The following is a 14,572-nucleotide window of genomic DNA, read 5'->3' as shown; positions in this document are numbered from 1 at the left end:
GGACTGCCCTACTTTTCTTTCGGTAAGCCATGCAGTATATAAAGTTGAGATTTCCTACCGCATGATTTTGATTGGTGAATTTGGTAGCTGGCTAATTTGATTGTCTTTCTGATTAAAGACAGATCAAATTACCACACTCAGTCTAAAACGGTAAAGCACCATTATTGGGTTTTTGGTAATGGCTGACAGCATGCATTCTGCAGACATTTCAACAGTGAACAAGAGAATTATTGACAGCATGAAGCGGCTTCATCTGCAGTTTTCTTGTCTTTTTAAATGTGCATTAACGTGCATGTTTTACTCAGAAACTTTTGAGATGCAATGTATACTGATGAGTCACTCTTTATAAAAAGCCAATAGAGACAGAGTATGAGGGTGGAGAGAGAGAGGAAAGAATGAAAGACTGAAGAAAAGAAGGGGTGGTGGGGCAGAGCAGGTTTTGTGGTGTTGCAGATCCCCAGTGGAGTGAAGGCGGATATGGGGCCTAAAGGCCTTCGCTGGCACCACTGCTGCAGGACAACGGAGGAAACAGATGTGGCCATGATTTACATCTGCTGCCTACCAGTGACTGCACATACACTTTAATCTCACAGCTATGCCTCACTCTTATTTCCTTCCTCCCTCCCTTACTTTGGCATCTTCCGCGCACTTTTTTGCCCCTCTCCATCACCAACACAACCACTCCCCATCCTCCATATTTTCCAGCTTGTTCCAGATGTTCAGCCATAGTGATACAGCCCGAGCTGAAATGCTTTAATCTTCTGTCTCTCAACATCCTCTCCACGCTCACGCTGGGATGTGGAGTGTGAACTACTTTGTGCACCCTCTTCTCCATTTACACAGCCCCGCTATTCCACCACCGCTGAGATTAAGCAGACGCCGAGCTCTCTTTACTTAACCATGTGTCTGGTGACTGCTACTGGGTATAAATACTTTTATGTTGAACATCACTACCCAAATGAGCTTTGGAATCCATTTTAACTTAGCACTACAATTTACTGATGAACTTTCTTTAGGCTATAACTTTTTGTAGGAAATATGTATCACAGAATGAGGACCTCCAGGCCATTGTGTCATTTTGCCTGAACAACATTCTGCCTTGCAATCAGTTTGCAGCTTCATATGAGGTCATGAAGACTGCGGTCATCAAGAAGGGATGCATAAAGACTCATTTGTAGGAAGTGAAGTCACCCAACTCCTCCATTGACATGTTGTCACTGGTGTCTGTTTTTGAAGTCAGGCTTTCTATGTTGCTTTTTTAGCATTTTTCATTGTACAGTTTGTGCCAATGCATGCGTATTGATGAAAATAAGAAGGGATTGTAGGGATTAGTGTTGTCACGATAGTGAAATTTCTAGCTTTTGATACGTTACCTTGAAAAATATTTATATACGACACCATTTTCGATATCTCAGGGAAAAACTGCCATGTATACTAACAGGGTTCCAGACTGCGCCCAAATTGGTCGCATTATGCGACCTTTTTTTTGAGAATGTGCGAGTTAAAATTTTATTGCGTTCGCATATGTGCGAGTGGACGCTCGCGCAACAGAACGCCATTATATCATTATATAGTTATAAAAAACCAAAATGTTTTATCTGATTAATCGAAAAAAAATAATCGCCTTATTAATCGGTTATCAAAATAATCATTAGTTGTAGCCCTACTATTTTTAGCAGTTTTAAGAAACAGCAAAATCAATTCAAATTATTAATTCATTTTTTAACTCCTAATTAAAAGTCCCTGCTCCATAAGTCATTCCTTCTGTGAATCAACTTACAGAGGTCACACTGTATGTTTTAAATCACAAAAAAATGGCTTAAGATTCAAACCAATATTGTGATTATTCAACTGCAGATCATAAATATTTTACCCAGCCTTGAAATATACATAAATATTTAAGTTGTGCTCACATGCAATGGCCCACTGTAGTCCTTTTCTTCCACATATATTAAACTATCAACCCTGCTGTGTCCGCTAATAACCTTTGGACCTATTTGGTTGCACATTCACCAAATCTACACCCAGAGCGAAAAATGCTGTTTTTATATGCCAGGCCTATTGCACTTCTAACACCAGCCTGCAGCTCTTTCATTTTAATGCATGCAAATGGATTTTTGGGCTGAACTCATCCTCTAAATGCATTGTAAGAAAGCTCAAAGCATTTAAAATGTGTTAAATGCACCTCAGGGACTGTGTGATAAATTGCACCATTCTTTTGTGACAGGTCTCCACACAAACGGGCTGTTGTTAACTTGGTTAAGAAGTATGACCTTGGCAAATTATTATCTTGTAGTATTTTTTCATGGAATGTTGGACCATCCACTTGTATGATGTTGTTGAATACAGCCCTATTTTTCATTCTGGTCTTTCATGGGTGATTCTTCGGTATAAAAAGGTTGCATGAGAAGGACACAGCCTAAGGGCACGCACAGATGCCGCCTCCCAGATGCATGCAATCCCGAATTCAGTTCTCATTTAAAGCTTTTTGTAGCCTGCATGCCAGCCAAACGTAGCCCCGCCCACAACATTTGAGGATGAGAAGTTCGGTCTGGACTTTCATCCGTTGGGAAGCAAGTATCCCCGAACCAAAGCTTTTTTGACCAAACAAATTGTCAGGGCGGGCTTTATACGATGATTGACAGATGATCATCCACGTCACCAAAGAGCGCTTGGGTTGAATTCGTTTACAACAAAGAATGGAGTATTGAGATGTGTAGATTCAGCCATCGCATCTGTTATGGAAGATGTAGACAGCTCATTCATTTTAAAAGATGACCAGAGAACCGCGATCAGGCATTTGTTGATCCAATTGAGTCCAGAGACATTTTCTTTCCTAGTTCGGTTGAAACACGCCCCATAATCACAGCCCAATGGAGCAGTATCAGACTCACATTCTGACTAAGCTTTTTGTGCTTGCATGGTCAAATACACACACAATAATGTGAAAATGCACATCATACGGAGCATTCGTGTAAACCCAGTCTGTTACGTCCTGTGTGTGAGTAACAGTATATTAGATCCATGCAATTATTCTTAAAGGGACAGCAGCCTCATAACTGTTGTCATCTGGTTTATTATTGTTAATAAAAAAATCACTCGCTGCTTTTGACTGAATCACCTTTGTATCATTATTGTGAATCAATTTATATTTAATTCATACACTGAGGACTACAGTGTTTTATTTTTACATTTTGTTTATACCATTTCTGTAGTTTTCTTATTAATTAATGCTACTGTACCTGTACCAAATTTTCTACCAAATTGTTTGTAGTTTGTTGCTTTTTTCATATTTTTAATATAAAAATAAAATAAAATGGCCTGTCTTTATTACAGTAATGATTACACATGTGTGTAATGATTGCAGTCAGCTTAATAATAATAATAATGGGTTTACTAAAATGGCAAGAAAAACTAGATACATTTCAAGGTTCACATTTAATTCAGTGGGACTTTTTTCCTTCAAGACCCATTAAACTGTTTACCACAGTCAAATAAGAAAAGTAATGCAAAACAATACAATCTATGCATTAATATCAATATCAGTTGTGACCAAGAATTTATTTGAATCGAATCTCAAAGTACCAAAAAAAGATTCCCACCACTAGTGAGAAGCTTTTACTATTACTTTCACTAATAATTATGTTTAGGAACTTGAACAAACTCCTAAAACTAGAACTTTGGTGTGTTATTCACCCAAGGTGTTAATGCTGCAGAGATGAATTTCTTGACAGTAGCTTGTGTTGACAGTAGCAGTAGCTTGAACTGAGTTTTGCACAGGCTTTTTTCCTATTCCTACTATCAGAGATGAACTTGGGTGGGTCCTCTTAAGCATGGCATGTGACATTGCTTAATAGATTTAGTTTTTTCCTCCACAGAAGCACTCAAACATTTTATGTGCTCTACTGATCTGAAGGCTTGGTAATGACCTCTCTCAATGCCTTGGGCAATGGATGACATTTGTTTGGAAACATTGTAGAGCTTGTTCTTGTGGCATTTACACATTTAGACATTTACAGACATCCGTTACATTAGTACTAATGTTAGAACCTAACTCAATAAGCTGTACTCTCTCCTGACTAATACAGTTTGTTCAAACACACACACTTGTTCATAAAACAGAGCAATGGAGATGTGTTTTTAAAAAACTTTAAATTATGATGAGACATTTAGTGGCAGGGATAAAATAATGCTGAAGAGAGGAAAGTGTCGTTGACCTTGGCAGTTAATTCCTGTTTAAATCACGTCAATTTGCTCAGAATAAAACCACCCTGGTCTCATATCTCTTCTGAGGTTAAGAGGTCAATGCAGTGTACAGTGAGGCTAAAGCATGACTGATGCTTAAGGAGTGGACAGTAATCCAATCTGGGTTAAAATCCACCTCAGGGCTTTCCAACATCCAGCGCTTTACTTTTTATGGCTACCATCACTGACTGTACAAGTGTGATAGTGGGAAATTGGCCGTGGCACTGGTAGATGAATCCCAGTGCAAAATTTCATCTCGGATCACTGCTAGCACACATCAAAGAGTGACCTCTATTTTTCATATTCTGTGGACATAAGAAAACCCGACAGAGTTGGAAGCTCCTGTATCTCACAGTAACACAGATCCCCTGATCTCTGATATTGCCAGAATTTTCTTTTGCTTATTTTGAACCCAGTGCCTTCTCTTTCTACCTCTGTTTTACTCCCACCCCCCTTTGTGGGCTTGGAGACTGGTGACAAAAGAGTTAACACTTATATTTGCTCCCAAACTTTAGATTGCTCCAAGAGTTAATTATTTATGTATGACTGTGAAGGGTAGAAACTGGATCTGAGATGGAGATTCCCATTAGATGTGTAAATTTAGTACATTGGTTGCATCTGTATATTGTGAGTGTTCAAGTGCATGAGGAAGTTTGCATGAGGAACTGCTGTGGAAAAACAAAAAATACATAAACTATTTCATAACATTTAGTCTTTTCCCCACCATTTTATCACAACGTGATGCTTCATTCACAAGCACAAGTGTTCCAAGTCATTGACTGTTTTGTCACAAAATGTTCAAACCTTTTCAATTAATATATGAAATAATTTAAAACCTGTCTGTCTCATTCTGTTCCAGACCCCTTGAACTTGGAAACATTGTATCACCTACCTGAAGCAATCCTTCATCACGTCTTACGTTTACAGTAAGTCTCACATCGTGAGCCGTGACTGACGCTCAAAATGGCTAACAACACTGCAGACCACCCACCGGGTAACTCGGTCACCGAGGTTGACCACGATGGGGACTTTGGCTGCACGACAATGAATCTCCGTGACCTGATGGAGCTCCGCTCTGGCGATGCGGTCAACAAGATTGCAGAATGCTACGGAGACGTGCAAGGGATCTGCCGCAGGCTCAAGACCTCACCTATCGAGGGTAAGAAGCAGTGAAGATATACACCTACACATGCACACCCACTTGACACAGTTGTGAAAGCACTGCTGAGTAGGGCTGGGCGATATGGCAAAAACAAAAAAACAATTTTGTTTTATATAAGAGTGTTTTAGAGCAACTATTGATCAATTCATGATTTAAAAAAATAAAATAAATAACTATTTTAACTTAAAAATATAACTGCAATATAGTTTAAGTAACACATCTAGTTAAAAAAAGTTATATTCCAAGTGCACTACACCTGAAGTGATTAACTTGGTGTAATTACTTGGTTAAGTATCTTTCCAGAAATGATGCAGGAGTTAAGAATTCAAATATTGTACACACTTACTTTAAAGGGCACCTATTATGGAAAATTCACTTTTACATGGTGTTTGAACATAAATGTGTGTTGGCAGTGTGTGAGCAAAACCACCCTAGAATGATAAAAATCCACAGAGTGTTTTTTTCTGAGATTCAGCTCTTTGTGACGTAGAAAGTGAGAAAGTGGTTTGATTGACAGTGTGGTTGTGGCATAGACCCCGCCCTCGGTGATCTGTACAAACATCCTCCATTGTTTCAACGACAGCCGGTAATGTCTCTTGGAAACGTAAACGTTCTCGTGGGTTAATCCTGTTGTTGTGGCTTAAAAGTTAATCCTCAACTGTGGATCGTCATCTACTGTTTGCGATCCACCGTCACCTCCAGTAACAGTAAGTGTATTTTATGATTTTTGAGCAAATAGTCTTTTCAGTCAATGTCAGCCAATTCAACAACAAATGCGTCTAAAGTTGTCGTAGGATGTCTGTGTAGGCTATACAATTTAATTTATACAATTTAAATATACACTGTTTGTATAGTGTGTAACCACACGTTTATAAATATATATATTTTTAAAGATATTGTATTAAAAACTGCATATATGTTGTTGTTCTGTAAGTTAGCCATCTTCTCACATTTGCCACAGAAGCACCTGTATGACAAGTAAACATGACGCAACAGGTCCCTCGCATCAATGTAATTTCGCTTGTACGTACGTAGCAAACTTTATCACAGAATGTGTATGTAGTTAAAAAATATTGCGCCAGCTTCAGTGTCTCTGTGTGTGTGTGTGTGTGTGTGTGTGTGTGTTGCACATCCGGACGCGATTACAACTCTAAAGTACATAAATGTATCAAATAACCATACCGAGACGTACTGGTCCATTCTCATTTGTGTTTATTCTGCCGGAGTCTCTTCGTACTATTTATATATTCCGATTCAAACGTACGCTGAATGACATTCAAAACAGCGGTTTCTCACACTCTCTTAGTACCGACTGCCATTGGTATCAAGTTACGCCCTCATCCAAAGGCAGGGCGGGGATATGCAGCTCATTTGCATTTAAAGCCGTATACCTCCGAAACAGATCATTTTTAAGCAGGCCCCAAAATGACATTTTCAAATGGTTATAATAAATGAACTATGGGGTATTTTGAGCTGAAACTTCACAAATACATTCTGGGGACACCAGAGACCAATATTACATCTTGTAAAAAGGGGCATAATAGGTGCCCTTTAAACATATAATTTATACCAAGTAACAACTAAAAAAAATGACAAAGTTTACACACAGCGATAGGCTATGTTTTCAAATATCACCTTTCATCCTTTTAGGGTTTTATTTTCTTTACATGGTTGGCGGAGGTGTTTTGGCTATTGCACTCGTGTTTTGCATCTTTTGCAGCGCCTCACCCATGAAACAACTTTCTAAAAATGCGGCACGCGTCTAATAACTTTTTTTTCCATTCCAATGCCTGCGTCTTGTTGTTTCAATGCAATATTGCATTCTGTGTGAACAGAATAAACATTTTTATTCAAAACTGCAATTTCTTGAAAAAATCAGGAAAATCGCTCAACCCTACTGGTGCATGTTGCACTCGTACTCAATTCGTACTCAATTCTTTTTTTCAACTGAATTATATTACAAGTGTTATTATTCCAAAACTCTTTTTTTTATTAGTTGTTTTATATCAGAAAATATTTTCCAAAAACACTACATTGAAATCTGTTGCATATTTCAGGTTTTGTTTTATCCCCATGTTTTAATATTTGTTGAATCCTTTGCAGCAATGAATGAAACGAGCTTGATGAAAAGGATCCCCACAGCACCATACTTCCTTGAAGGCATGGTGTTGTGTTTGTGTGTTGTGCTTTAGAAAAGTTAAATCATCTTGTCACCTGACCACAAAATCTTTTATTGCGTCACAGCTGGTGAGGCATTTGAAGCCAACCTCGGACGTGCTTTGCATGGCTCCTTTAGAGTAATGGCTGATTTGTGTCCCCCTCAGATACGTGTCAGTGTTATGCAGAGCTTTTCAGATGGGTTCCTTTTTGTTCCCTTCTACTGAGCTCTCTGATTGTTCGCTGCTTTATGGTTTCACATCCAGTCTGCATTAAGCAGTGTCTTGGGGGACAGGCTTTTATAGATGCTGTTTTGGTAATTTGATGTTTCTACTTCTGGGTAATTAAACTGCTTTTCCTAATTTAAACATTTTAGTTCTTCAGTCTTATGTTTCACAGCTGACCTTCAAATTCATTAAAGGGACAATGTGTACTTTTTTATGTATTTTATTTTTTAAATATACAAATACATCTGCCAATTATCTGACTTATCCTCATAAACAAAGAATTTATTATCTTTATATACATGGGACGGGTAGGCCCGCAGAGGCCTAAAAATAAATGAAAATAATAATTTTAATTATTAAAATTACGGCACTGCAACCGTGTCGCTTCCATTATGAGCGTGCACACATTTGAAATAACGGACTGAAACAGGCCCTTAGTGAAGCATCTAAAGCATTTGAAGTTGAAAAGCCTAAACATAGTTTAGCTTTGTATATAAAGTTTCAAGTTATTTGTATTTATAATTTTTCTATTATATAAACTTAATCTTTAAAACGTCACGGACGTGACAGACCACTGAAGCGTCATGACCTCTTAATAATAGCCCTGATAAATTCAACGGGCAGTGCTGTTATAACAAAATGAGTATTTATTTTTCAGGTATGCCTCCATCTTTCTGCAAAATGATTTGTTAAAATAAAGTTTTAATAAGGGGTTCTTTGATCCCTCTTTTGAAAGCATGAGAAATGATTAGTTGAAAATGTAATTTTTGCATTGTTGCTCACCTCATATGTGGTGGAAAAACAAGGCAATTTTCTTAACTTTTAATTTCTGACAAAACACTTTTTTTTTCATGGTAAGGATGACTTTTACGTGGAATTGCCCGGCTGTCTTATTTCACCTCCGTTGGTGCAAAGTGAGATTGGGCTTTGCTGTTGTCCTAATGAACACTGTGATCATGCAAAGCAAACACCGCCACGGCTCTCATCTCCACTTCAGCATATGGGCTCTGTTGGATCATTCTAGCATTGACATTTGCTCCTCATTGTGTTCTTAATTACATTTTAGGTCATCACTCGGTTCCATTTTGTAATGAAGGGACAGCTGTACAGACTTCCCCACACAAGAAATGACTCATTTTATGGAAGGGGTTATTATAGAGTAATATTATGTTTTCTCTTTCACCCTTACATTCAAGAGTGGGTTGAAAAAGCAAAGTAACATTTCTTTTAAAGGTGCTGTGGAGACCTTCTGATGTGTTTTTACAATTGTATCACATAGCATTAACAAGTTTTGTTTGAGGTGTAAGTCTGACTGCATTCATACATTTGTTAAAAGGCAAAACATTGAAATTGACAGTGGAGGTGTTAAAGTTTGGCACTGGACCTCGCTGTTTGCTCTTGTTGCATACTTGTCTTGTGAGGGAAAATGATTCATCACTGGTCTGCTGTAATATTTTTTCTGAAATCCAGGCCACTCCTGTTTGCATTACAGCATGACACAGACCCTTAAAGGCAATACCATTACAGTCCATTCAAGAGGTAATAGTTCTGCAGATATGTGTCTTATTTATGGTCGATTTATGTTGTGGTCGCCCAAGAAGACTCAAACTTATAAAGAGTACGCTGTGGAGTACTTGTACTGTTGTAAATAGCACACACTCACGCAGCGATGTCTCTGCCATCATGGCCTGATCCCCTCCCCCGTATACTGGTACCTGTTCAGTAGGATGTAAGCTGTACCGAGTGGAAATAAGGCGTGGCTCCTTTAAGAGCTGCACACCATTCAATCTGAAAATAGTCATATAACCATTACAATAACTCTGAAACTACAGTATCCAGATAAGGTAAAACATAAAACTGTATAGAGCTGCTTTAACCACTCCTCAAATTCCACTCTAAATCAGTTCAACTTGTTTTCACACCCATGGCTCTCATTTTACTTTGTTTGAATTTTCAAATTTTGAATTTTCTTTGTGTTTTACAAAATTTAAATCAATATATTGTTTTGGGTAAATGATTTGGCAGGATGATTGTTATATAATTAAGAAAAAAACTTAAACTTAGGCGACAACATCCATTAGTCAAAAGTCTTGTGGACAGATATTTAGTATGTGTTTTGTGGCCTTATTTCAGAAACTTTCTTTCTTTCTTTTTTTTTTCAATAATCATGCATAAATAATATTCTCTCAAAAATACAAACATGTACATACATGTTGCTCCCATATTATGGTAGCCCTGTTTGTGCTAAATAGTGTAATTATACCTTTGACATTAATGTTTATAAACAACTGAAAAAAGCACAAATGTCAGGGCATGTCAAAACATCTCAAGGACCCCAAAAACACCTTAAACCCCTGAGGCTTAAGTCCGATTACCGGTTTATATCTGCATAGATTTACTTGGTCAATTAATGTGGATATTTCCTGCTCATTTGAGTAGTCTGACAGAAAAGCTAAAATGCCATCCATCTATTCAGCAGGTTTAAATAATTACACTTTAGAAATTGAGGGACAGCATAAATGCCTACGGCAGATACAATTTCCTCTCTGCTTTCCTCCCTCAGCTGTAAAATGGCATCTTAGATTTGTGATTACAACACATCTCACAGCCACCGTAAACGTTATCCAGTTATATCTTCACAGTGAGCAGCACTATAATGTTAATTTGAAATATTTCAATTTCTGTAGAATTAATGATATCTGTTGAGAGAGTGAAACTCAAATTCTTAGCTGTAAAATGTTCAATATGAAATTAACCTGTTGAGTTTCTTCAGAAACCCCCTGAGGTCCTTGCGTGCCAAGAGGAGATTCAGAGGTGGTGTTTTGAAAGGGCACTGGAAGCAGGGGACAAAGATTTATCAAAAGTCCCTCATGCACACCATTGGACCCCAACACTTGTTTATCTACCTCTCTTCCAATGACTTGAGGATCCTTCCATCCATAGTAACTTTAGAGCCTGTTGCTAAAAAGAGAGAATCCATTGTTAAGGCTTTGAACTAGAGACTGTTGAATTTATTCAGGCCAGCTTTGTTCATCATACTTTACATGGCTCCAGACTAACTTTTACACTGGTTGCACTGGTGCCACCAACTTTCTCAGTACTGCACTGATGTAAAACGACTGACAGTGATAGGAGACCTCCTGTTGACAAAATGTTTTAATCTTTAAACTATCAAATTTAAACCATAAAAATAATATATATTAAGAATCCTAATTTGCGCAATTCATCATCAGTGCGCCATGTGCGTGTACGTGACTGATAGGCCTTTCGCGGTAGTCAATAAATCTATTTATCGCACTATTAAAATGAGCTCGATTGTTTTTCCAGCCACGATAATTTCCATTTGCATGCTTGTTTGTTTTCCTCGTGTCTCTCTCTCTACCAAAGAGACTGGATTACAACTCTCGGTTCCTTAGTGTGAACTAGAGCTTAGATTCTCTGTCCGAGCCTGAGGATAGCGTCGGGCCGGATTGGGTCAAGTTCGGGCTTGGGCAGAGAATCTAAACTCTCGTTCATGCTAAGGAACCGAGAGTTGTAATCAAGAGTGGCCCTTGAAGTAGAGATGTGCACTCCCAACCCAATAGTGCGGGTTGGCACAAGATTTGATGGCAGAGCGTGGCGGGTTATGCACTCACTTTGTGTGTGCGGGTTGCGGGAGAGTAAAACGATTCGCGGGACTCCAGCAAACTATAGAAATATCTATGAAAAAAACATAAAAACTAATAGATTTGTATTCATCTGTTGCAGAAAGCAACAAGAACAACTCAAGCAAAATAGAAACGATTTACAGGCCAGAGTTTCTATTCATAACATGTTTGCAGCGTTGAGCGATGTAGCCAATCATAGATATATGTTGATTTCTTAAATGCTTCTGATTGGCCATTGTGTTCAAGATAGCCTCCTCACCACTCAATTGATTTTTTTTTTTTTTGTTCTGTATGCTGGCAAATCCTCGAATTATAACAAACAAAGTGTGGAAATAATGAAAGATTCATTGTGCAGCCAGCTTCATGGATAAAAACAGAGATTAGTGAGATTGCGATGAACTGTCAGCTTTTTAGGAATTATTAATTATTGCAGTCAGTCATGCCAGACCATGCATTGCACGCAGTAGCCTGCTCGCTTTTATGTTAAATTAACAGTGGTTTGTATGTTAATGCTTACAGTTAACAAATAATTTATTAGAGAGTTGGGTTTCGTTTACATCATTTTATTTGTTTTTTGGCATTTATTTAAGTGCAGTTTTTGCTAACAGAGACATTGCTTTTATTTTTTTTGGTAGTTTTTTAATTTATTGTGGATATTTAAAATGTTTACCATTTTCAGTGTTAAATAGTCTTTAGAAATAAAAGTTTATTGATCTTTGAAAAGGCGTACCTACATTATTATATTATTATTATTTATTTATTTATTATTTTTTATTTTTTTGCTGTCTCAGAAGGACAATGAATTTTTTTTTTTTACAAAGGCAACTTAATGTGGTTTTATAAACTTGATAGTTTTGAAAGTTTGTTAACACTGAGAGGTGTAACATTCACATGTAAATGGTGAACAAGAACAAACACAACCAAGAAAATCAGATCATAATACATAATACGTAATACATAATAACAAAAAGAAAGTTTAGATATCATATTTTCTGGCTAATTTACTTTTAGTTTTTTATAATACATCATACATTCACCCAAACCAAATAATTAAAAACAAGTTTAAATGGGTAAATCTTCTATAAATATTTTTAGTTCTTCATTTTATTTTCTGACATACTCCACTTTTTATTAAAACACACTAGACTTTTGATCACTTTTTTGTGGGAAATCATATTGTAGCCAGTACACACCGAGAAGGACAGACGCATTAATATGCACACACATTGTATGGTTCATCATTTGTTTTGGCCAAAAAGCAGCAGTGTATTGAGACGTTTCTATGCATAAATGAATTACAGAAATGCAATTAAGAATTACAAGTGCAAAGCAGACATGGATGAAAATAAATATGGAGGTTGTTTTCTTTAAGTGCATGTGGTCTGGTGTATTTTCAACTGATGTGAGCTAGCTGGGGAGGAAAAACACATTAAAACGACACACAATTTGTTCTTGTTCTTTTCTCCCCTAGTGTTTAAAAAAAATTAAATGCTAATTGAAGACTAGTCTTGCATGACAAACTAAGACCATTATTAAGTGCACACCTCCTTAAATTCCCCTCAAGTGTTCCATCCAGCAAGAGTGTTGTCCTGTTAGCAATAGTTATTGCTTTTATCCCAGTTGGGCAGCCCTACACATCACAAAGAGCTGATGAACACCTGCTTGGATGGAAGTAACAGACATAAACATGGTCTTTCTTTGCAATTTAAGGTCAACAGTCCCAGTTAGCCTTTAGGTAGGCCAAACAAAACACTTTTAAGATAAGCATATGATATAGTATCAAGTAACTTGAAAATGTTGTGAAAATAATATAATGTTTTATGTAGTAGAAATGATCTATTCAAATAAATAAGCATTTATAGTAATCCTTGGGGTCATATGATCAACTTAAAAAAAGCTATGAACTAGATGATGTTATTGCTTCGTAATGTCACTTGGGAAAGCATTGCATAGTTTGAATAACAAATTGATGTACAAATTTAAGCTGTTCAATGGCAAGATGAATTGAGTCTCACGGTGTAGCAGCAAGTAGATTTAGCAGGGAAAAGCAGTAAAATGGTGCAATCAAGCTATAAATGTTTTACCTTTTACCAATGATAAATAGGCAATTATAATACAATCACACATCATGTTTTAATTTAAAATACATCAATTTTGATTTTTGCCTATAATTAGTTAGATTTTCGAGATTATTTTCGAAAAAATGGCCTTCCCTGTGGAGCAGCGGAGAGATGGGCTGACAACCATTAAATATGAAATGATTTTCCTGTTCAGTGCTGTTGGATTTTAACAGATGAATAAGCCGTCACGTTGTTCCAAATTTCAGACTTTCTACCTTCAGTTGACGACAAGATGAGAGGCAGCATGTTTATGTTGGTCCAGATAGTTGGACTATAGGAGAGGCGCCGAAATGAAAATTCTGAGAATTACGGATACACTTGGCCTAAGCTTCATTTTTAAATAAGTTTAATTAACGGATTATTTTAATCTATATTATCAACTCTCAATTAGTTAAAACTGAATTGTATAAACATTTAAGTTGCACACAACTTCAGTTCTAACACTCAACTGAAGTTGTGAAGTGAGTAAGAAGTAAAAAAACATGCACTCTAAATAATATTGTTGGTTTAACTTAAAGTAACTAACCTGGTTGCCTTAAAAATTTAAGTTGATTGAACTGGAAAAAGTGAGTTAATAAAATGAAGGAGATTAATTTAATCACCAGAAACTCAAAATAATAAATTATCTCAACTAAATAAATTATTTAAGTTGATTTGACAAAAGAAAAAAATGTTGCGATTTTGAATGATTTGAATGATTTTTTTTTTTTTTTTTTTTTTTTTTTACAGTGTCTTATGTTGGTCAACAAGCTTATTAGCACTTTGCATTACAAGTTTGGGATGACACATGTTACTTTTTCAAATGCACGTTATAAGTGCCTCCAACTCGCAGTGCTGTCAGAGATGGAGCAGCATTAACTACTAAAGTCAGAGCTGCTCTTCGCTGTGTGGATATTTATTTAATAAAAAAAATCACAGCTTTTGCAATTTCATAATCGCACTAAGCCAAATGGCAATTTCAGTTTATTTTCAATTAATCGTGCAGCCCTATATTGGATGGTCTTCACTGTAAAT

The 14,572-nt window shown here is 36.8% G+C and overlaps 1 protein-coding gene across 3 annotated transcripts in view; it reads left to right on the top strand.

The window, feature by feature from the left end:
- Positions 1-14,572, top strand: part of atp2b4 (ATPase plasma membrane Ca2+ transporting 4) — an 86,534-nt gene that overhangs the window by 29,390 nt on the left and 42,572 nt on the right. For all 3 annotated transcript variants that reach the window (XM_089124839.1, XM_039694913.2, XM_089124838.1), the window contains exon 2: positions 5,105-5,404. In XM_089124839.1, coding sequence (XP_088980965.1) covers positions 5,209-5,404 — 196 coding nt within the window. In that variant the 5' untranslated portion in view covers positions 5,105-5,208. The remainder of the gene's footprint in view (positions 1-5,104; positions 5,405-14,572) is intronic.

This window comes from Pimephales promelas, chromosome 21 (genome assembly GCF_988280905.1).
Source record: "Pimephales promelas chromosome 21, fPimPro1.hap1.1, whole genome shotgun sequence".
Classification (NCBI taxonomy): domain Eukaryota; kingdom Metazoa; phylum Chordata; class Actinopteri; order Cypriniformes; family Leuciscidae; genus Pimephales; species Pimephales promelas.
This window is presented reverse-complemented; position numbering and strand designations above follow the sequence as displayed.